At 40.1% G+C, this 25504-nt stretch overlaps 1 protein-coding gene across 1 annotated transcript in view; it reads right to left on the minus strand.

Moving 5' to 3' along the window:
* Positions 1-16061: 16061 nt before the first annotated feature.
* The window catches only part of AUH (AU RNA binding methylglutaconyl-CoA hydratase), a 246273-nt gene continuing 236830 nt past the window's right edge, over positions 16062-25504 (minus strand). The window contains exons 8-10 of the mRNA XM_075600025.1: positions 20148-20198; positions 18938-18985; positions 16062-16692 (exon numbers count right to left, since the gene is read on the minus strand). Coding sequence (XP_075456140.1) covers positions 16615-16692; positions 18938-18985; positions 20148-20198 — 177 coding nt within the window. The 3' untranslated portion in view covers positions 16062-16614. The remainder of the gene's footprint in view (positions 16693-18937; positions 18986-20147; positions 20199-25504) is intronic.

Here is a 25504-nt window from a genome sequence, read left to right on the forward strand (position 1 = left end):
TCTAGGAAGGAGCAGCCTAGTGATAACAAGACATCTCCGATCCTTGTGTCATTGAAAAGAGTCACTTTAGCTGCTTGTGCCTAAAAGCTCATCAGAGCAGGAATTAAGGGTGCCTTTGATTTCTGCTATTTACAGTACTGCATACACTTGTGTAGGAATAAATAAGAGATATATGACATATGCATTGCCTTTAACAATCTGCGCACCATGCATTTACAATGCAGAGGATTATCGACTAACTACACTGTCTCATTGCAGGATTACTGAAGTTTAAGACACACCTGTTCAGGCTTACAAACACTTTCTCCATCAGGATGTAGCTGCTTTCATTGTTTTGTAGTCTGGCTTCCTGCGTATAAAGATCCTTGAAGGCTTTGATGGATGGAATCACCTGGTCTGTACATGACCCTTTTCGTTCCGATGTAGTGCAAAGATTCAGTAGAGATCGCAAGCAACAAGATATGTCCACAACCACATCCACTGTATTGTGATCCATTGTACACTTGAGCCTTTTAGGATGGTAATGACAGAGCACTGATTACCAAACCTAAGGCTATGTCAAAATACAATCAAATCAGGCTCAATTAACCATATATAAATTGCAGAATATTATTAAAGGCAATCCTTGTTAAAACATGTTTACTGGCGAATACTGGCATGGAACTCACACCAACTGAAATATTGATTTACAGTACTCTATATGGATACCAGATGGAATAGAGCTGAAATCAATTTGCACACTTCTGTTTGGTTAGTCTAATGTTACAAGCAGCAGGCCCAGCAAAATATGTGCTAATAAACAAAGGCAATAAAAGAAGCAGATGTACCTCAAAGGACCAAAAGCTCTTAAACATAGTCAGCATTATTTTAGACATCATATAACACACGTTTAACTAATTATTACATCTTACGGATGAACAGCAAAGCAATTGCATGCACTCCCAAAAACATATCCTTGAAATGCTAATGCATTCAAACAAAGGAAAGACTAACTATAGGGAGCATTGCAAAGTTTGCTCAAATGAAACATCACAAAACACTATGATTGCACATAAGAAATGTATAGTGCATTTCATTCAAAATCCTAGATGGTTTAAATAAATAAATGAGTTGTGGAGTAGGCAATTCGATAGCATTTTTTTTCTCTCTTTATGCCTTTAATGATTGTATTGTATTAAGCTTCCTTTGGTTCCTAATACAACTATTTAGGAAGGTACACCACATCCTCTTTAGAAATAGTCAGCCATTTTGGGGGTGCACTGGCAAGCAGGATCTTTACCGATAGATGACGAGAGAACATTTGGCAGCTTAGATAATTGCATTGCCATAAAGGCAAGGACCTGCTGCATGTATAAAAAAAGAAGAAGTGGAAAAGCTCTTTTAAATAACACATCTGGAATCTAAAATAAATGTTATGTTAATTTATTACAGTCAGAGTATTAAAGCATTACAGAAGAAAAGAAGAGTGCAGGGTTTACAGCAAAAAATGCTGGGACTGCAGAAGTAATATTAAAAGCATAAGTCCAGTCTAATAGCCTAGTGACTGATTATCAAATGAAAAGCACTTACCATATTGACGTTGTCATTTCTGGATACTCTTTACAAATTATATTGGCATTCCATGCGCTTGATAAATGTAGGTCTGAAACCTCTGAATCCTGAGAAATCTCTCTTCCAAACATTCAAAGCCCCCATTCCACGTGAAGCTCTTTCTCCATGTCAGCAGTGTTGCTACCTTCTGCTTAATGATAACCCAGACGTCTTTTTTTTTTTTTTTAACGTTTTTTTATTTATATATTTAACTGTCATCATCCGGCGGTATCGTCCCCTGCATGGTCCTGTCAAAATGGCGCTGGGATGTCAAATGGCATCCTGTTGCCATAACAATGGGATGCCACAGTACCATGAGGCATCAAGTTGCCATTGTAACGTCGCACTGCATGTTGCCTTGACGTCACGTTGTCATGGAAACGCGATGCCATTTGGTGTCACGAAGCCATTTTGACGAGACCATGCAGGGGAAGATGCCAAGAAGTCAGTGAAGACTTCTGAGTTAGACTGCTTGGGCGTGCTCCTCCCCAGCCGTCCTCTGCTGCCCTGATTTGCTCCCACCGTCCAACTCCTCTGCCACCAAGTCTCCGGGTGAAACTCAGTGTGGCGACAACCCTGCATGTCAAAGAAGGCTCTGAGTGCATTCAGATGACAGCCTTATTCTGGCATGGAGAAACGGATTAACAGCATACAGAAAGTTCAAAACAGTTATCTTCAATGGTGTAGGCCCCACTTTGAAACACACTAATAAAATGAGAGGCGGACCATCAGCCCATAAATGTGGGAAGGCAGTGTGTCATGTGCATACAATCCTTCTGTGCTTGCGCTCCCTGTGCACCAGGAAGAGAACCCAGGTACAGATCACAGCAGGGTCACTCTCTGTACCGCACAGGTCATGCTCCCTCCCCCGCAGATCACCCTCCATGTCCCGCTCTCTGCCCGTCACTCTCTCTCTGCCCCTTTCTCCCCATGTGTTTAATGTCCAGTATGTTTGAGATATACATATATATATATATATTGTTGTTATGCACCCATAATGGGATCTTTCTGTACAATTTGTTTTCCCCTGTGTGTCCTTCCTACCCCAGTCCAACACTGGTCCCAAGGTGAGACAGGCAACAGGCTTTGGATGCTGTGCGCTGTTTAACAGGACAGAGATTGGCAAGGGTGACAGTGCGGGAAGGGAGTCTCATGCTGCATGCAATTACTGTCTGCGGTGAGCACTGAGGGGATCCCAAATTGTTTTTGCTTAGGACACCCAAAAACCCCTGTACTTTAATAAACTTCCCTAAGCACTTTAAAAAAAAATAGCTATTTTATAATTGAATGTGCTTTACAGCATTTGGGTCTAGAAGCCAAATAGTAAAATCACAATAACAAATATAACAGGATATTCGACAAATGCTGTTTGCCCAATGAATACGTATCATCAATGATTTACCTACAGTATAACTGGAAATTACATAATGAAAAATCAAATTTAGATGGTATTGTACTTATACAATTAAAATTGGAGCAGGGCAAAAGGCAAATGTTGTACTCCTTTTATTGTTTTAACCCTTTCAGTGCCAGAAGGGCCGCAGCACCCCTCCAGCACTCACGATCATGTGACCTCTTCTCAGAAGCGATCATGTGATCGCTGCGTCACTGATAACGGGACGGAACAGGAGTCCTCCTCATCCGTTCCCCTTCCTGTTAGATCGCGTTCTGCACCCCACGGGACACCAACACAAAACACAAGAGCGCGATCTCACTTACAGTACAACAACAAACAATTGGACAAGGCCAGTCCCCTCAAGGGCCGCCAACAGGTCAGGTTTTAAGCATATCCCTGCATCAGCACAGGTGGCTCAATCAGTGGCTAAGTCATCATTAAAACCTGACCTGTTAGTGGCCCTTGAGGACTGAAGTTGGCCACTCCTGATTTAGTTTATGACATAGTTATGTTATGGGGCCCCTGGAATGCCACGCTCCACGACTATAGTTCCCAAGTCCTTGGTCACCCAAAGTGTTAAACAGATTAAAAGGGCTTGTGAATTTAGATGAAACATAGTGATTTTTAGGACATTTTATTTGATTCCTTTTATTGTAGTAAAGTTGCAAAGAAAGACAAGAGACATATTATATTATCCAATTATATATGTCATGAAACAGATCTCTCTCTCTCTCTGCAAATATATCATTCAAGTACGGTTTGACATGAACTACCATCTGTATGCAAACAACCAGCCCCAGCAAGTCTTTGCCGGATTATGTAACTGTTATTTTATTGTAACCTCAAGCTAAAATTGCACAACATGCAAAATGCAAGATGACATTCGCGGAATTCTCATAAGGCTAAAAATAATGCTGTTTTTAATTTAGTTGTTATCCTTAGACAATTTCAATGTTGCCTAGCTATTTTTCTGTTCCAAGAAAATGTTCAGGTCAAATAACATATATATATATATATATATATATATATATATATATATATATATATATATATATTTTTTAGGTTTCTAAGGGTCTCTGCTTGAGTCAGTCTTGGAGCAGCATTTTCAGTTTGAGCTCCTTTGCGCCTGTTATCAACCTATTTGCTGTATTTTAGCCCCATATGCATCCTTTTGCGATTTGGGGAGTGACATGACACCATCAAATTCTGCACCCCTGAGCGCCAATGCTTCTCCCTTCAATCTACTTTCAAACACCCTCATAAGGTGGTGTGACTTTCTGCCTTCTCACATTCTAACAGCAGATGTAAGAAACTGTTTCTACATTTGACGCAACTGTGCAATCCAGTCCTACATTTGGTACAGTAATAAGTATATCTACAATTACAGTATGTGACACTTCCAATTGTCACATAAATTGATACAAGTAAGTACTTTATGTTGCACCTCCAAAGACACTGGGAATTTAAGAATTAATTTTGAACATACTGGGGACCTGGGATATATTTTAAATATGACTGTTTCATGGTCTGAATGTAATATATTTACAAGCCCCTAAAGGTGTGCACGCAATATTGAGGCAATGGAATTTGGCAGCTAGTTAAAAAATAACTTTTTATTGGTGAAATTAGAATTCATGGCTCATAAAAACAAGCAAAGGCTCAATTCATAGAAATCGGAGTGGGGACCATGATCAGAGGGACGTTTATTAGGTGCTACCCCTGTACCGGTAGTTTGTAGATTGCCATCAGCATCCCTGTTTAGGCACACGCAGTCAATAGAGTTTCTTCCAAGAAAGATAAGATCTGACAATCGGTCAATGCTGGTAGTGTTGCAGGTGGCCAGGATATTAGTAGTTACAGACCCAGCAATGCATAGCGTGTATATAAATATATCAGAATCGTTTTAAAACCCAAAACTAATTTCACCTCCTCACCAGACATAAGTGCCAATATACACATTTTTTTTAAATTAGTTACCATGGATTTGGAACAAATTCCAAAATATGGAAGTACTAGAAATCTGTAGGGGGACAACAATGTTGTTCTTAATGAGTATGTCAGTGAGAATTTGAGACTGTTCTTGGACCTATCATTCATCAGGGTTCTGGAGACAGAACCCTCTGCAGCTTTTTGGTCTAAAGTGGTTGCAATACACTGGCGACACACTTTATTCGAGCTCGGCTAGTCCCACGAATTCGGGTATACCCGGGTGTATTGAGGTTTGTGACTGTTTTCTGCCCGAGTGCATTGCGTTATTTTCCAGGCAGGGATTGAAGCATTTTATTCCCGCTGGCTGCAATACTGCACAGTATATATATATATACTGCATTACAATTCATGAATTTATGCCATCTGGTAGACACGCGAAGCATTGCAGCCTATTAAATCCTAATCATTATCATTTAACAGATCAGCCGCCCGTCAGCCAGGCATGAACCCAGGCTGGGAAGGCAAACGCAACGGGGCTTGTCAGAGGTGAGGAGCGTCGCATTCCAGGTATCTGCCAGGTAGATACTGGGTATTTGCTCGAATAAAGTGTGTCGGTGCAGTACTTGTGGTTAGTCTGGCAGATAAGGTCATCACCAAAAAAAGAACACGACTTTATCCTGGTGAACATTCCTAGAATAGCAATATTCTACAGTCTCCCAAAAGTACACCAGCATAAACTTCTGCCCCCCAGAAAGCCCTATTATTTCAGGTCTGGGTAATCTAACTGAACATGCAAGTATCTCGATTATGTTGATGGAGTCTTGAGACCTGTTATAACATCTCTGCCATCATATCTTCAGGACACCAAGGATGCTCTGAATAGACTTGATGGCATAGCTATAAAGAGCCAGTTCTGGTGGGAGTGGATGTCGAAGCACTGTATACCAGCATTCCGCATGAACTAGGCCTGAAAACAGTCTCTCAATTATTGAAAAATGGAGGGATTGATCACACAAAACGCAATGATTTTGTACTTTTGCACAATCAGAAACTATACCATCAGGTAGAAGGCAAGGCAATGTGGACCACTTGTGCCCCCACATACGCCAATCTGTATTTACAGTAGGTTGGTGGGAGGAGTGTAGGGATTTTAAAGACACCATGGAAAAATACACATCGAATTGTGGTCCCGCTACATAGATGACACCCTGCTACTGTGGCGGGGACCGATTGATCTTTAACATGAGTTCATTAATATCCTGAACACATATAACCACAATTGACCTTTGAGATTAATAAAGAGACACTGAACTTCCTGGATTTGAGAATGTCAAGGGTTGATGATGGCAATATCAATACGACTGTGTTCAAGAAGGACACAGCTACCAATAGCCTTCTACAGGCTGGCGGCCACCATCCCAAACATTTGATCAACGTACCAGTCGGGCAGTTCCTAAAAGTCATAGACACTGCTCGGCTGATCAAGAATTCCAGACCCAGGCAGATGAAATGAGGGATAGTTTCTTGAAACGTGATAATAGCAAGAATAGCATAAAAAGAGCATGCAAAACAAACAAATTGAATACATGAACAGAACTTCTGTTGAAGAAACCACCCACTCACTACTCCAGAACAAAAAACAAAACATGTTTATTGGCACGTCCAACTGGCAATGGCAAGAGTCAGCTCAATCCTTAAACATTGGACAATAGTCATGGAAGATGAGGATTTGAGAAGGGTACCGAAACCTTACCCAACCATGGTCAGTAGGCATGCTAATAACCTGAAAGACACCCAAGTCCACAGTTACTTCATTGAGCCTATCAAAGAGACATGGATCCCAAAAAACTCTTAAATGTGGATGCTGCAAAGTGTGTCTATCTATGCACCCCACAAAAGTGTTTTCCAACTGGGATAATAGCAAAGAGTTCAAGATCAACCAATTAATCAACTGCCAAACCAGTGGGGTCAGCTGATGGCAATCTACTCACTACTGGTACAGGGGTAGTATTGCACCTGAAAAACAACCCTCTGACCACGGGACCCACTACAATTTTAATGAATTGCGCTTTTGTTTTTAAGACCCATGAATTCTAATCTTACCTATTAAAAGTTATATTTTAACTATTTGACCAATTCCATTACCTCAATGATATTGAGTGCACACAATTAGGGGCTTTTTTCACGCTCGGTGTTTGGTTAATAGATGTACTTCCCTTAGTGCACCTTATTATTATCTCGTCCAAGCCCATTTATTGAGAAAATACACCTTTATTTGTTGTTTTATTATACTGTAGGAGAGAATCATGATGCATTCAAATAAATTAAATGCATCGGGTAAGTCAAATTACATGTGTGAGACGTATCTGAAGAGATACATTTTGGAAGAAAGGAGAAGAGAGAAAAAGGAGAGCATAAAACAAGAAAAGAGAAGATAACCGAATACAAAGGAAGCAAAACATTATAACATTCCAGAGGGATTTTTGGTCTAATTAAAGAAAAAAAACAGTTGATTTACTATTGTTTATTGGCTAAGAAATGTATTCATTTTTCTAAAAGTTTATCTACAGTAGGGTGCCCAAATTACATGGAATTACCCCATTAAGTCTTTTATTGAACGAGTGAGCTTTTCCATCATTATCACCATCATCAACACAATTATCTCCATCATCGTCATCATTATCACAATCATCATTGTCACCGTCACGATCATATCCTCATTATCACCATCAGCAGGTCCCAGATACGTTGGGAAATGACATCTATAGAAGGAGCAACTGGCTTCTTCCAGAAAGCTCCTAGCATGCATTTAGCAGCAATTAAAAAGTGTATAGATGCTGACATTTATTGGAATTGGTCATTCCCTGTGGAAGGTTGCCCAGCGAAAAGAGACACGTTTAAGGTGACATATATCCCAAAGACATCTGAAAAAAAATATTTTTGCTCCAATCCAATATTTAGCAATGAGAGCATAACCATCATGCATCATAGAGCCAGAATGGCCAATATTTCTCCAACAGAGACCGGACACCGTAGGATATATTTTCTTTAATCTAGTGGGGGTTGTGTCACCTCATCTAATATTTTATATGTATTTTTTTTAGCATGTGTGGATAGAGAACCCATATTCCTCCCCATTCTTCAATTGTAAGCTGCACCCAAGCGCTCTCTCTCAATAAATAGCATAACTGGTCTTAACAGAGCCTGTGACTGATATTATTTTATAGATCGATGACACACTGTGAACTGTTATGGTGCAACTCAAATAAAAAGTTTTGAATTGAATTTTCTCCACAGGACCTTTCTTTTTGTACATTATTGAGTAAACAATAGTGCCTCAGATGCATATATTTGCAGTGTTCTCCCATATCTATTTTCTATTCAGTACTGAATACCTCAAAAGAGAGTAGATGTAGCTGAAGTTCAGCACTCGGCAAATATTATTGTTCTTCCAGATTAGGTAAAAGTCAGCGTTAAATCCTGGTGGAAATATGGGATTATGAAATAATGGGTTTAACAGAGAGGGGTGTCATGTGAGAGAAATATTATCCCACATTTGAAATACAATAATTATTCACGTGTTTAGGATGCCAAAAAGGGGACGTTTTATAGTCCATTTTAAATCTCTAACAAATTTTTTTTCCATACCTCCATGATGGCTTTCAATAACTCTAGTAAAGCCTACAGTATATAAACCTTACCTGACCTTCACATACTCTCCTCCATACCATTCTCTTAGGAAAAGTCATTGGTTCTGACAGGCAACAGGAAGGATTTTAGATGTTTGACTGCCAACAGGCAGAATTTATATCTTCTAGAGTTGCATTTTCCATTTCCAATTATTTAGCTGCCATCCCCACTGGGCTTTGAACTCCTATAATTAGCGACACCCCAAGCAAGTAACAAATATGCATGTGTGTTATTAATATCACCGTTTTAAAGCTCTGATTCTACATGTATATGCTGGATTATGCTGGCACTCAATAATACTTGGAAAGAGTAAACAGTATTGCACAATAAGCTCATTTTTTCCCTCCAAATTCTTTATTTGTTGTCACAGAGGAAAAAGGAGAGTGCTTACAAGCGAATTGTTATACTGTATGCTCATAAGAAAAATGTCCATCCTTTTAACCTAATTATCTATTAGAAACGTGCAAACTCTTTGCTGGATTTGTGCAGCTTTTTGTTGGGTAAACAAATGGTAAATATCGCTATAGGTCGCATGAGTTTTGACAACATTTGAAAGAATTTTTTTTCATTAATTTTCAGCACATTTCGAGAATTGCCAAAATGTTGACATTTCACTTTTTTTTTTTTTTTAAATTACAAAAATTAAATACCATATTTTCTCCCTCCATCCCCTCAAAAAAAATCCCCTTTTTTTTTGTTGGTGAAATTGAAAAACCAAAGAAGTAGTGAACTGGTTTACAACTAGTTGGCACATCCCTATTATCTGTGTGCTTGGTACAGCAATTGGTTATTTTTATGACTTAATAACCTTCATTTTAGTGAGCAACTTGGGGAGTGGTTCAAGGAGGGTCTAACAAATCTTTAAATGGGATGTTTCAAAACTTGTATCTATCACTGATGTTTACTTTTTCTTTGTGCTGATTAAAACCATTTCATATCGAAAAACTAACTTCAGCACATACAGTAATAACATTAAAAACATGGAACAGTTAGCAATTTTCTAAGATGTATTTTGTTGCATACAATTATTGTAATGATTAATGTGAAGCTTGATATAAAAGTGCAATTGTGCGATCATTTCCTGGGAATGCAGTGATCAGTAGTCTCCTGTTTATTAAGGGAAAGTTTAGATAACCCCAGTTGATATTTCCTGCATTGAGCTCTTAAATAAAAGAAAAAACAGACTGAATAAAATACCCAGACTACAAACCCCTGATAAAGCACATCTGGTGCGAAACGCATAGGAGGGTTTTCACCTCCTTTTTTGTCATGCTGATGGGGCAATAAATTAATTTTTCACTTTTTACCACCTGCTTTCCCTATTATTTGGGCAATGTGATGCTAGATGCTTTTTTACATTTCTTTTCTGCTGTATGAATAAAATACCCAACTTAGAGAAAAATGGAGAGACGTGGCATACAGGCACAGTTTTGCATTTATCATCTTGCCATAGTGGTAAAACATTCAGGCTCATTAGACACCTTTTGGTGTCAAGTGGATGACCCAGAAGATGTCTTCCCGTGCTGGTTAGTGTCTTATAGAATTTGCTGTTCCTTGATGTTAGTCCTTCATATGTTTAAATTATGCATGCTCACAGCTCAATTGTACGAACAACAAAAGAATCAGGTTTGTTTCTCCTCTGCGGTGCACCTCAGTAAGTACATGCATGAATTTGATACGAGATGATATCTCCAGGCATTGTGGATGGGAGTCGGTGTTATGTGACAAGCTAGGTTGTCATACAGGAGAGGCGCCCACTGATTTTCTGATGCTTTCACTGGATTTCATATTACATAAAAAATATTTTGAGCTTAAACACTTCTTCAACTTGCAGCTGTAGGAAACAGCAATGGGGAGTAGTGTGGCGCCATCATATGCTAATCTTTTTAAGGGGAATTTCGAAATTAAGAATGTATAGGAGTCTCCATTCTTCCAACATATTTGTGTATGGTGGCACTACATTGATGATGTGTCTACGGTCTATCGAAACTGGATGAATTTATTCATTTTGTCAACACCACTTCTACCCTTATATGTTTTGCTTCATCTTGGAGCTTCATGAATATCACTCTCTGGATGTTTCTCTCTCCAAGAAAGATGGTTCACAGATATCTATCGTAAACCAACTGATAAGAACCTTTTATTACATACACCGCCCACCAAAACTACTCAATAGCTTCTCTTTTTCAGTTTCTAGGGGCAAGGTGGATTGCTAAAGATCCAGTGGATTCTGAAAACGCTCTGGATATGATAAAATCACGTTTCATGGAATGGGGCTATAGCGAGGAATATCCAGACAGATGTATATTCAAATCTCATTCCTATAAAGGTAAAAAGAAGGATGTTGATACTGACCACTGGTTTAACTTCACTTTTGAGTATAACTTATCATCCAAATGAATTAAACATACTATTTTAAAACACTGGCCAATTCTTCAATCTGACCCAGTTCGTGGTTCATTCTGTTCCGCTAGACCCATGTTAGGGTATAATAGAGGTACGAACCTTGGAGACTCTCTGGTGAAGACAGACAATCAAAACAAATATGCCATTTTTTAAAGCTACAAAAAACTGGATGTTACAAATGCAAGGGTTGCCCAGTATGTAATTCATTAATTGTAGGCAATAACTTTTGTCACTCTGTTGATGATGTCACGTAAGACAAGTCATATCCACTACATGCGTAAAACCCCGTGTAAATATATCTACATTGAAAAGACAAGACAACAGCTTAAGACAAGCTTTATTAAGCAACGTAGCAATGTCAAAAAGGGTGAGGAAAACACAACTCTACTCAAGCACTGTAAAGCACATAGATTAAGTTTACTACATGCGTTTCATGAGTATTGAACACCTGTCCCCTATAGTTCGAGGGGGGGACATTGATAAGTGTGAAGGTTATTCGATCTTCACACTCAAAATCACGTGGCCTCAACAATGATTTTTTATAATGATGCCCTGATGAAGGTGCTTGTATGCACCAAAACATTGTATGCTACTATGACTTAATAAAATGACTATGATTTGACCTTTTGACGAAATCCCCTTTTTGCTTTTGGTACAGCTCAATTGTAAAATCAGTGCTATGTTATAAAGCACAGCCCTTTAATCATGGAAACTGTATGAGCAATCTAGTTAGCATAATGAATACTTTCATGTGATAATACAATATGCTTCTATCAAAGGGAAGGTAGCCCTCAGGGTTTTAAGCAATTATCCAAACAAACAGTGGTTTTTTTTTTATTAGCACACACAAATTGCAAACTCAGCAGAAAGGTATCTGCCAGATACAATCAAATTACATTTAAAATTAATACCATAAAGGAATTGTGCAGCAATCTCAGTACTCATCCATCAACAAGTGATATGATCACATAAGGCTGAAGGGAAACAAGCTGTAAGAGAAAGATGCATCTGAGCCAATGTTGTGAATGGAATTTAGTTATAAGACAACACATAGGTTCACCAATATAAATGCAGTAATGCTACCTTCCTGGCAGGCCTCTGACTTGTTGCTCCTTGCTCAATGTAGCATTGTGTACGTACAGAGCTTGGTGATCTTCACACATCTAAACAATCTTAGAATCCACAGGGGCATATTATTTCTCTCACCGTGACCTGAACCCATGTTTACTGTATCTAAGTGTAGTATGTGGATGTATGATGCTACGGTTCTCTTATGTCATGTCATTTGTACACATTTACACTTTATTATGAAACTATATTTAATTACATGAGCATGAGTTTATATTTTTGTTTTAATACATCTGTTTGATAACTCAATAGGTGAGTGTATTTCAGGACCAAAGGTTGAAGACTTCTACTTTCCAGCAGGATTTGTAGATGTTACATGTAAAAAAAAACTGCATTTGGGATCCATCTTCTGCGTTCCAAGTAAATAGTAAGATTACCAATGTTTGGGTATTCAACCCCACAAAAATCTCAAAATATATTTATGGAATATGTTAATTAGGCTATTAATGCTGGAACGCTGCCTTATATCTGTCACTGTCAATCTATCTGATCCAGTTTCTGTCTCTTTGTCACTCTAAATCCTCCTTTTCTTTGTTGCAGTGTCCATCTTGCTGCTCACAACCCACCTTTTTTTTGCATTTCCTGAGGACCCTAGGATGGCCAGGATCATCTCCTCCTTCAGGTTGGAATCCCCAGATTAGGACATATAGTAGAACAGGAGGATACCTTTAGTCCAGCAGCATGATTGGAGTGTTTGTCGTGGCTAAAGATTATTTAGGAGAGTTATTATTGTAAAGGTTAAATAGAACACAATATTGTAATATGTAAGGTTTCCTCTATAATCTTCAGTGCTAGAACAAACAATGCTCCTTTAAATATACACATATTTATTGCTCTATGTTCCATCGGTTTTATCTCCTATTATACTGTATACCAGTGTTTTCTGTGGCACATCCCCCTCTTTGTATGAAACACGTCTCGCCATCACTGTACACCAGGCACCTTGCTTTTTCTGTAAATCACACATGAAATTCTACTACAGGTGCAACTGCCGGTTCTGTACCGCTGTCCGAGGAAAATCCGTGACCATCTCGCGTATACTACGCTAGAGAGTCCACAGCAGGCTGTAATAGACCATTGGATTAACACAGCAGGGGTCCCTCCACTTTAATGGGAATCCTACCGTGTTCCACCTGTCTGTAATAGACGCGCAGTAAGAGAGGCTGAATCAGTCACTCTACCTGCGCACCTCTCACAGGCAATCGCAGGGGTTTTATTTGATTTTAATAACATATTATTGTAGCAGGGCGTCTCCGGAGCCGATTTCAGGTCCGGGGACCCCCTGCTTCCCGTGTTACAGGCCCCGTTATGGGGTGCCAGTATCCCTGCGGCCATGTTTAAATTCTCCCGTGTCACGGCCCACGTAATCGGGAGATTTAGACAAAGCAGAGGGATACTGGCACCCTATAACGGGGTCTGTAACTCGGGAAGCAGGGGTTCCCCGGACCTGAAATTAATACGCTATTAATCGGCTAGCATGTAAATATTTAACAGGCAAAATGTTGCTAGTCTTATAAACATATATAATGATGTTGGTTTCCCATCAATAGACACAGATTAATTGACTGCATTGATAGTATCTGTTAAATATTTACACCGCTAGCCGATGTGCACGCAGGAGGGGAACTATAGTCTCTGACTACAATACTTTGGTAGTGAACTAATCAGAAATTGACTCCGGTTCCCATTCCCTCGCTCCCACATGGGGATTTTTAACATTTTAGCAATTATTTTTTACTATTGAGTGTGATATTTTGATGTAATAAATAATTTTTTTTTTTTCGTCGGTTCCTTACTCTGAGAGGGATTCTCTATGCGGCTTTTGGCAATTAAGTAATACACACCCTTATTGAGGTTATGAGTGCAGTTAAGTGGGGTTCTTTACTCAATAATTTTTGAGATCTCGTGGCCCTTTTGTATGATATCAGGAATGTGCAAAGGCCCCTTTCTCCTCCCTCTCTAGGGCTAAGGCAATAAACTTAAGTCAATGGCATTTCGGAAAATAATATATATACAGGTAAACCCCGTTATAGCGCGACCCGTTATAACGCGGTTTTCACATGGCTCCCGTTTTCTTTTGCACACTGCACACACTGCACACACTCTCACTGCACACACTCTCACTGCACACACTCTCACTGCACACACTCTCACTGCACACACTCTCACTGCACACACTCTCACTGCACCACTGCACACTACACCACACCTCCCACTCCCCCTCCCTACCTTTGGTGTCGGCTGCTGAGATCGGAGCGGAGCTGGCATCAGGAGGAGGGGGGGTGTCGGGAGGAGGGGGGGGTGAGTGTGGAGCAGGCTGGGACTTGGAGGGCCGCGTCGGCTATGCCGCGGAGGGCCGGTAGGTGTGGGGGCCTCGGGGGGGGGGGGGGGGGGGGGAGGAAATGGATGCCGGTGGTGGGAGGTAAGGAGCAGGTTGCGGCTGGACTCGCCGTTGCTAGGGGACGTGTAGGGCTTCCGGCCACCTCTTCCTTCCTTCCCTCCTCACTCCCTCCCTCCCACCAGATTAGGCGCGCGGCGGCCATTTTTTTTAAAAATTAGCGCGACCCCGGGTCTAGCGCAGTCGGATCGGGTGGCCCGCGAGGACCGTGCTATAACGGGGTTTACCTGTATATATATGTACATATATACATATATACATGTACATATATACACACTGATAACAATGTCACTGAGTAGGGGAACTTGGTTCAAATCCCAGTGCCAGCTCCTTGTGACCTTGGCCAAGTCACTTCATGTCCCTGTATCTCAGGCACCAAAAACATAGACTGTAAGCTCATCAGGGCAGGGACTGTGTCTATAAGAATTTCTATGTGCTGCGTACCGTGCACTATACAGTAATTGTGGAGCGCTTTTGAGTCCCATTGGAAGACAAGCGCTATATGAAATAAAGTTATTATATATTATATACATCGAATCAGCCCCATTATTTTTTATTGGTGCTCAAGCATGGGACTGGCTGTGCTGGAGGCTGAGTGAACACTTAATTAATAAGCACTCTCGCAGGAAGCAGCCCACATGAAAAGAAAAAACATTTCCCAAGAAATCAAAACAGTCAATGATTTACTCCAATCCGACTGCATATGGTGAAGGAAGACAATTACACTGGCATAGTGAGAGTTGATTTACAAATGTTGAAAACAGATGGTCAGTCCCTCTTAGTTTATCATAACAGCCCATCAGAGGTCCTTATTCAGTATGCTATGAAGCCGCTCCCCTGATCTGGAGAAGAAAACCGCTCCATTCAAATGTATGCAACTCAAATCTTCTCTAGCACAGGGAAGGGGCTTGCCAGCATATTGAATACAGGCAGTCCTCGTTTTACAACGCTTTGCTTTACAACGAATGGCTTATCTAACGCTATGCAATGCATACCTATGCTAATTTTTACAATGCCAAAACGGCTTATCCAACGCTCTTACAATGCTTTGCAAAGTTGTTTATGTGTATATAATATATGATATAATACTATGTAATATATTATATTATTATGTTATTATTATATATATATATAATACAGTATACACTATATAATTTATGTGTGTGCTGCATATCTTATTGCCTGCGTTAAATATTTGGTGTATTTTAGTGTTAAAAATGCCTTCAGGAACGGAACCTTTCATTTAAACAGTGTTCCTATGGGAAAATGTGTTTCACTTTACAACGTTTCGCTATCCAACGCCATTTTGAGTAACGCATTGTGTCGGATAACCGAGGACCGCCTGTACAGGACATACAGTACAGAGAATACAGTATACAGGTGATACTTGCGAATTCCTAGCTTCTGACCATCAAGCTAAAAACTGCATTACACAGTTTATCATACAAACTTCACACATGATTGATTGCATATGTAATATGTCACATTTACCGACAGGCACTTGACAAATTCATCAGTCACCAATTGACATTGTTTCAAGCAAATTTTATTGACATTCATACATACTTATTCCATATATTGTTTTACTAACAATGATTTCTTTCAGCGAATTTTACTGACATTGTCAATATATATATATATATATATTACTTATGTAATAATTTTCTATGGCTTCATTTCACATCACTTTGACTTTCTATGGTGCAGCCTTTGACAATGTACACGGTAAAAGCAAAAACACACGTCATGGCTCTTTGAGTACAGCCCGTGACTTTACAGCTCTGCTATAAAATTAAAACCGTTCACATTTCAAGTAACTGGAAGAAAAAAGAAAAAAACGGCTCATGAACCTGTGACCTTGCACGTAGGTACAGGCACCTTCATAAACTATGCGAATGAAGTGAACTACATACTTGTGTCAGGTACATGTTTGGGCACATTCCAGATGGTGTAATGTTTTCATTGTTTACTTATATTTCCGTGGTTGTGAAATTCCATGTACTGAGGCAATGCTTAGCTAGAAGGTCCCAAAACCACGTTTATACCTTACTCATTTTAAAGGCATCAAAGTCTTTCCTTATTCTCCCTTGAAGCGAGGAGGCCTTTTCTCTTTAAAGGCGAGTAAACCTTCAAGCCTATCCTTTGTTGGAATTATCTAACAAAAAAAAACAGTAACAAGAAAAAAGGTTTTGTTAATACGAGCACAGGGTAAGCAACCACGTCAAACACATTCATATCCTCACTGGGGAAGGGGGTTTCAGACCTTCTAGTACTGACAGGGCGTATTAGGACAACAGAGTAAGCTAATGCCACAGTGTCTTGGTGATTGTTTCACTGGAGGTATTTGGTTGAGGTGCACTGCAAACACATACCAGGGGTTTTACTTTGGCCACTGTAGTGAATATTCATCTTCATAAACTCAATAAGTAAATGCAACAACAACAAAACCTGCCTTACTCTCGAACTACTGTAGAAACATCAGCCTTTTGTACTACAATATCAATGTGTAATTGGACCGTGTTTCCTAGACGTGTGCTAATGTATGTATGCATATCTTTATTTATACAGCGCTATTAATGTACATAGAGCGTCACAGCAGTGATACACGTGACATAATATAAACACATAATGCAAATAACACATAATGGGAAGAAGCGCTTCACACATAAAAGTAACATTTAGGAAAGGGAGCCGCGCCCCAAAGAGCTTACAATCTAATTAATCGGACATGTTGGTTGGGGCGTTTCATACCAGAAAAAAGGAAGAACAGTCAGAATATATTCCTGCACTATGCAATTGTATAGTGAAATAGCCATGCAGACCACTGCATCATTTGCTTTACTGACTCCATCGGCAGTACAATACTGCTCCTACCAATACAAATACAATACAGCATTTCCTGTGCTGTTCCAAAGGGAGAAGGACAAACACATTTGGGTGCGACACACTGCTATCTGAAATGAGAGCTGAAGTAACATGAAATGCCTCATAACCCCAGGGATAACAAACACACTTTTGTGATTTATTTAAGGAGAATGAGCAGTGACAGGCGAGCAAACGAAATGCTACGAGCAATGAAAATGCACATATTTTAGATTTGTAAACAACATGCATACATATGGTTTGGAGATCGAAATGAACGTTCAAAAGCATGTGCCTTACTTTAGGAAAACTAAATTTAGTCCACTTGTATAAACACCATTTGCTGATTTTTGTGTAGGAGGTTTTTCAAATTAAAAACTAGACTTCCTTCCCGTGCAAGCAATAAACAAACAACAAATAAAACAATTAAGTACTCCTCAACGTGTGTAAATGTGAAAATGTCAAACCTTACAATTTGCACTTTTAAAGGGATCCAAATTATATCCAATAATAATCTGTAACAAGGAACTTCTTATGAATATTTCTGTACCATGATTGAATGAATGATAGATGGTTAATGGACTGAAATTACATGGAGTTCAACACTTGGGGGCCTCATGCAGAGAGCAGCGAATTTTAAAAATGGCGAATTTAGTAAAAAGTAGCTTTTTTGGAGAGTTTTATTCTCCATATGCAGAAAAGTGCGAATTCTGCTATGTTTAACATGGATGCGTGTGGCGAGTTTAAATTGGCGAGATGCGCGCTTCAGAAACGTGTAAAAACAAATTTGCGCCTTTTTTTTCCCATTGCAATGGCCGCGAGCGGCAGCTTCTTGCCAATTTTTTCTGGCGAGGCAAAAAGGAGACAATCGCGCCATTTTATTGGCGCGAACAGCCGCTAGATGCCGTTCGCGGCTCTCTGCATTAGGATATTTTTAAAACTGGCGAGATTGAGGTTCTCGCCAGCCGCGAGGCGAGTTTTACAAATAGAAAAGAAAAATTGGCGCGTTTTTCGGAACTCGCCATTTTCTGCTGTTTTCTGCGCGATTTTCTCCAAAAAATGGCGAATTTCGAAATAGCGCTGCTCTCTGCATAGGCCCCTTAGAGTATTTAAGGGCAAAGAAAACAGTCTGAGTGCCACTTGTTCACAGAGAGAGTTAGAATGTGAATGTTGTAAATATCAGCGAGAGCTGAAGCCCATTCATTCCAATAACCTATTTCCTCAGAACAACCTCAAGAATAAACAGTCGCAGAAAGTCGTGACTCCAGCTCAGTATGAAATACGGTCAAACTCAACTCATGCAAGCACAATATTGTATTTACATTGCTTTGATGCCAGTCCTACTGCCACATAAAGGTCACTGGGTATTTTGGTGTATTGTACAAGTGGGAAACTCCTTAGGAAAGTTACATCCAGATACTGTAGTCATCCACAATACATTCTCCCCAAAGCAATTGCAACCACAATAGACAATATTTGAGTATGAAAAGAAAATAAGGAACAAAATTCAGTTAAATACATTTAATCTAGTTGCATACCTGAGCATAACATGCTTCTTCTATCGCTAGGCCTGTTGTTATGTCCACCTGCAGATAAAAGTACACATTATTGGTAACATTAATATACTGTCGTGTGCTTTACAAAAACATGTACTGTATTAGTGTCAGCCGGAATACTGTCCTACACATTTTCACAATGCTCTGCATGATTGTAAACCAAAATACTTACTCCAGTCTTCTCACAGCCCCAGGTAAATGCTTCCTATCACAATTCTGCTCCCCCTTATTACTTACATATATTTCAAAAGCATTCACCACTGCAAATATTATGTGGACATCTATACACAACTGGTTTTGTGTTTCTATATCTTGGTTGAGAAGCAAATATGACTTGCATCTCTTCATGTCATAGGTGTGCAGGTCCATTGCTAATTGGCTGCAGACATTTAAATTAACACACAATCCCTGCAAGCTCTAACCCCAGCACCCACCACATCATATACATATATTTGATGAGGAGTGCTGCTGAGCGTGGCTAAATGTATACAACAAAAGACAAAAATACCCAAAGCGTTATAAGTCTGCAGCTACATCACGGCATGACCACTATGCAGGTCCTAACACTACCCGTGAAAATTCTCATTTACCTCAACAGTGGAGGGAGAATGATCTTACTAGACCTGTCCTGAACAGGTACATGGAAAAACATGCTACTTATAAAGTAGAGGTAAATGAGAATACTCACAGGTAGTTTTAGGACCTGCATATTGGTCAAACCGTGACGTGCCTGCAGGCTTAGAACGCGTTGGCCAAATGGTATAACTAAATGACCCTTGCCTACAGTATGAGAATACAATCATTCAAGTATTTTACTATGTATTTTCTGTCACATTGGATGTAGCATTGGGTATTTTTGTCTTGTGTTATAAACATTTTAATTACAATTAAAAAAAAAAAAAAGGATGTAAAATTTAATCTCCAATTCATTTTTGTCAGCAACATGTCAGGGGCAAAAAAGGGTAACTCATTCTGGGTAATTCTTCCTGGCACACGACATCTGTTTTGTATAAACATTACACCTGAAGCTGTGCCCCCTTAATGATTCGAGCAGTAACGAAGAACTAATGACTTCCAATAGCTTATGCAAACTGGGATACCGACAAAGAACAGTTGTGACCATTTACGTAAGTGAAGTCAATCAAGCTACTAGTCCTACATCTTTGTTTTGAATGTATTGGCATAAACTTACTTCAATCCCTTGGTTGATTGCTAATTTTGCCATTCTCAGTGCTATGGGTCCCTATTAATTGAGGGGAAAAAAGGGTTAAACTCAAAAATGGATGCATAAAGAAATATCAAGACAAAAAACAATGCCTTTGTTAGAAAGAAGGCCGACATACAGTATGTGATTTCAAGCAGCAGTCTGCCCTGATGGCCTTTTTGTATTTTATCACTTACTTTAAAATATATCGTCTTGCCCTTCACAACTCTGTTTTTATTTATAATTATATGCTAAAGCAGTAAAATTCCGGGCATTATTGAAAACCCTGCTCTCTGATTGGTTAAAATTCCGGGCATTATCCAATCAGTAATGCCCGGAATTTTAGCAGCTTGCAATGTGTAATTTTCAATGTGTATATTTCCAGCCAATCAGCTTTCAGAACAGCTGAGACAGGGGATTGGTCAGGAAGTATCAGCCACGGGTTGACTCCTCCCCCTCCCGAGCTGACTGAGATTTTGTAAGTAGATTCAGTTGAATTGGGGGGGAGAGAGTCTGCAAAGTTTAGTAAGTGGCTGCATTTTTGATTATGGCTGCAGTGTGTGTGTGTGTCAGTAGCAGTGTTTATGGGTATAGCAGCAGCAGTGTGTGTGTTGTGTTGTGCTGTTGTATGTGTGTGTAGCAGCGGTTTGTGTGTGTGTAGAGCGGCTGTGTTGTGTTTAGAGCGGCTGTGTTGTGTGTGTAGAGCTGATTTGTGTGTGTATAGAGCTGCTGTGTGTGTATGTATAGAGCTCCTGTGTGTGTCAGTAGCAGTGTTTATGGGTTTAGCATGTGTGTGTAGCAGCAGAGTTTGTGTGTGTAGAGCTGCTGTGTTGTGTGTGTGTAGAGCTGCTGTGTTGTGTGTGTGTAGAGATGCTGTGGTGTGTGTGTGTAGAGCTGCTGTGTTGTGTGTGTTTGTAGAGGTGCTGTGTGTGTGTGTGTGTGTGTGTGTGTGTGCAGAGCTGCTGTGGTGTGTGTGTGTAGAGCTGTTGTGTGTGTAGAGCTGCTGTGTTGTGTGTGTGTGTGTGTGTGTGTGTGTGTGTGTGTGTGTGTGTGTGTGTGTGTGTGTGTGTGTAGAGCTGCTGTGGTGTGTGTGTGTGTGTGTAGAGCTGTTGTGTGTGTGTGTGTGTGTAGAGCTGCTGTGTTGTGTGTGTGTGTGTGTGTGTGTGTAGAGCTGCAGTGGTGTGTGTGTGTGTGTGTGTAGAGCTGCGGTGTTGTGTGTGTAGAGGTGCTGTGTGTGTAGATGTGCTGTGTTGTGAGTGTAGATGTGCTGTGTTGTGAGTGTAGAGCTCCTGTGTGTGTGTGTGTCAGTAGCACTGTTTATGGGTGTAGCATGTGTGTGTAGCATGTGTGTGTAGCAGCAGAGTTTGTGTGTGTAGAGCTGCTGTGTTGTGTGTGTAGAGCTGCTGTGTTGTGTGTGTGTGTAGAGCTGCTGTGTTGTGTGTGTGTAGAGATGCTGTGGTGTGTGTGTGTAGAAATGCTGTGTTGTGTGTGTTTGTAGAGGTGCTGTGTGTGTGTGTGCAGAGCTGCTGTGGTGTGTGTGTGTAGAGCTGTTGTGTGTGTAGAGCTGCTGTGTTGTGTGTGTGTGTGTGTGTGTGTGTGTGTTTGTGTACACAGAGGGGGCGGCAGTGTGTGATATAGATATCTGCAGTGTAAGAGTATATAGAGGTGGATTCATGTATTTACCATTTTATTTTAATAAAAAAAATCTATTTAACTATACAAAAGTGTCTATTATTTATGAAAAAAAGCCTACATTTAGCCTATAATAGTAATAATCCCCTAAGAACAGGGCATTACTGGCCAATAATGCCCTGTTCTTCGGGGATTATTACTTAAATATGACGCCCTGTCCAGGAGATATCATTGTTTGAAATATTAAGTGCCTGGGAGGTTAAAATGAAGATCTCCAGAGAGCCCTGTTCCATCTAAAGGTTACCGTGGCCACCTCAGAAGCCAGAGATTAACCCTTTGAGTGCCCCTGGACAAAGCCACTACATCAGGAGCGACAAACTCCAGTACTCAAGGGCCACCAGAAGATTTAGCTACTTGTGCTGAAGCAGAGATATCCTTAAAACCAGACCTGTTGGTGGCCCTTGAGGACTGGAGTTGGCCACCCCTGCTCAACATCCCGGGAGCTGGAACTCCAGGGGTCCCATGGCATAGTGGCTATGTCAGACCCATTTTGTGCTCGTTTTCTGGGGGAGATCGTGTTGGAACGCGATCTGACTCGCTGGGAAATGGAAGCGGGCTCCTCCTCTTCCGTTTCCCGATTAAGTGACGCCGCGATCGCGTGATCGATCGCAGGAGTGGTCACTAGATCTCGTGGCCCCTCTAGCCCCCAAAGGGTTAAGGAAAGCATGAATTTTTTAAATACTAAAAAGCATTTTTCTTTTAAAGAGCGGGGCATACTCAGGGGGGCAGGATACTAAAACTCATATAGGTTTCTGGGGGCACGGCTGCTTTCTGTACAAGGTGAATCTTTCCCCAACTTAAAAATACTCCTTTGTATTGAAGGATTTCTTTATATCTGGCTGACATGTCACAACCAGTTTACAAGACATAGTCATATTTATGGTATTAATATATGTTACAGTACATTTGCGGTAAATTCCTCCTTTAACCCGTTTGCTGCTTCAAGCGTTTATCGGCAACAAGTAGGGTTCAAAGGCCTTTTATCTGATCTGCTCTGCAAGTCTCACAGTTTACAAACCTCATTTAACAAGTAATATAAACACTGCAACATAATCATGTCTGTTTATCAGTCACCCGTCTGCCAAACGGGCACAAATTAATTGCATTGGATTTATCAAAGGAAAATAGTCTCATTTCTTTCTATAGGATTTATTTTCTTTTGATATACTGTATTTGGTGCATTTTTTCCCCGATACTTCTGTCCCAGTTTTGCAGCCAGGAGATTTTGGTAACAAAAACAGGCCAAAGAAAAGGGATACCCGCTCAGCCTCGATAAAATGAAAACGTAGGTGCACAAGGGGAAGGGTCAAACGCAACAGAACAAAGGGCCCTAACCTAAAGTTTCTCTCCACAGTGGAGAGTAGGTAGCCGCCAATAGTCTGCACTCAATACCTAATTTAATTACAATTTAGATTTAACGCTAGAGAGCAGTCAGTGATATGAAGTAATTGGATGCCACAGGTGTTTGGAGGTAGACAAATGTCTGTATTCCTGGATTTTATTTATATTTATTTATAAAAAATGTTTAACCAGGAAGTAATACATTGAGAGTTACCTCCCGTTTTCAAGTAAGTCCTGGGCACAGAGTTATAAAAAAATACATGGTTACATTAAAAGAACAGGGTTATACAGTGAATTGACAGACATTTCATGGACAGATAGAGTTGGAAAATTGGGTACAGGGGATAAAGGGCTTGTGAGTTTCAGATTGAAATAGAGCAGCTTTAACATCACTTTAACATCACCAAACATCAGCGAATGGCAGCAAACGGCTCACACCCTTTGGCTGCGCCAAAGGCTGTCCGCCTTTGGGGCAACGCAGACGTACACTGGGGTGGTTGAGATTGAATCTGTTGCAGCTGTGAACAAAACGTTATTTGTGTCCTCTTGGCTCATTAACATTCCTGTGAGTAGCCAGCTAATTAAACGAGCCACTGCATGATTAGGCAATAGTTGGGTAAATGACCATGTTAAAAGGATCCATTTTTATTAATATTACTCACATGAAATAAATAGGGGGCAAAACAACGAAAAATGTCAATTGATTAGGTGAAACATCAACTTTAACTAAGGTGAATAATGAAAATCAAACGCATAGCCCTGATCAGGTTCTTGATATAGGCAGAGTACCATTAACTTGTTTATAAATAAAGATATAAATACATGTCAAAAGAAAGTTATGTTATGTAAAATGTTTACAGTCCAGTTAATTGGAAGAACTTCTTTGTAAATCTATTGCACAACCAGGTCAGCGAAGAGCAAAATATTATTTTCCAGTGGATCATGTCAACATTTTTCAATAACAAAGTAATGACTGTGCTTGGCATCATGTTCGGAGACCTGAGGGCTGTGTTACATATTTAAGTAGACATACAGTTTTCAGTGTCATGTTCCATTGAAGGTTATATAATACTGTTCAGTGCTAGAGGGGGTTGGCATGAATTGCTTTGCAAAACACTGCAGAATCCGTAACAGATTACGTTTTAACAAGTGCCCTATAATGTTTAGTGAACGTCACGTGGGTCGGCACACTGATGGGCCTTTATTACCTTAATTGGACGTCAAACCTCTGCTTGTGCCTATGGATTTCCAAGAGCATTGTTTGCAATGAAAATGGAATAGGGGCATGGTCAAGTAAAGCCATGGACATTCTACTACTGGAAGAATTAAAGCAGCAATCCCTTGTACTTTTTTCACCCCTTCTTTAACCACCCATTTTTTTACTGGAAGGGAAATAGGGGGGTGGGGAGGGAGGGGTTGTCGTCTGAAGCTGAACCAAACTATTTCAATGAAGTTGCCAGGTATAAATGGCTGACATATTTTGAGCCAATAGGAAGCTGTAACAATCTGTTGCGGCTTCCTATTGGATGGCCATTTAAATACGTTAAAAAAACAAAACAAGAAGTAATACCAGTAACATCACCGGTAAGAATCTTGGAAGCTGAAAATAGCGCGGCTCAACTCAGGAGGACTCTTCAATTTCTCTTCATGACTCTCTTCAAGGACTCTTCATGTAGGAAAAAAGGGAGGTTACTTAGGGGGGGGGGGGTTGCTGCTTTAAACGGGTACTATAGCTTCACTTAGCAGCACAACGGGGTGTTTCAATAAAGTGAAATTGGTCACATAACTTTTCGGCTGTTATTTTATATAATTGAGATGTTTAGCAGCCAAACGGCGAGAAGCACCTTAACAAATGTCAAAAGATATGTGACATGTTGGAGTCTTGTTTGCTCTGTTTTGGGGTTTGTCAGAGGCTTAAATCTGAGGAGCGAATGTTGCAGCAATTCCAAGGCAGCCGTGCCGGGCTATTCAACTACTTTTTCATTAGGTACCAAGTTAGAAGAATATATATAGAAATACTTCACCCAAATCAGGTTGGTGTGGAAGGTCCCACCCTGAGGAAGGTTACACAGTGGACCGAAACTGTTAGAATACAACTTTTTTGTTCACCAATATTGCAGTGCTGAGTCTCCTGCTACAAACCTGGTTCGGGTGAAGTAATTCTATATTCTATTGATATATTGATAATTGTATTTATTCTATTGATCATGCACTTGTTTTTTTTTTTTACAGTTTCATTGTTAAGGTCTGATATATATATATATATATATATATATATATATATATATATATATATATACATGCAGGTGGGA

This window comes from Ascaphus truei, chromosome 1, assembly GCF_040206685.1.
Source record: "Ascaphus truei isolate aAscTru1 chromosome 1, aAscTru1.hap1, whole genome shotgun sequence".
Classification (NCBI taxonomy): Eukaryota; Metazoa; Chordata; class Amphibia; order Anura; family Ascaphidae; genus Ascaphus; species Ascaphus truei.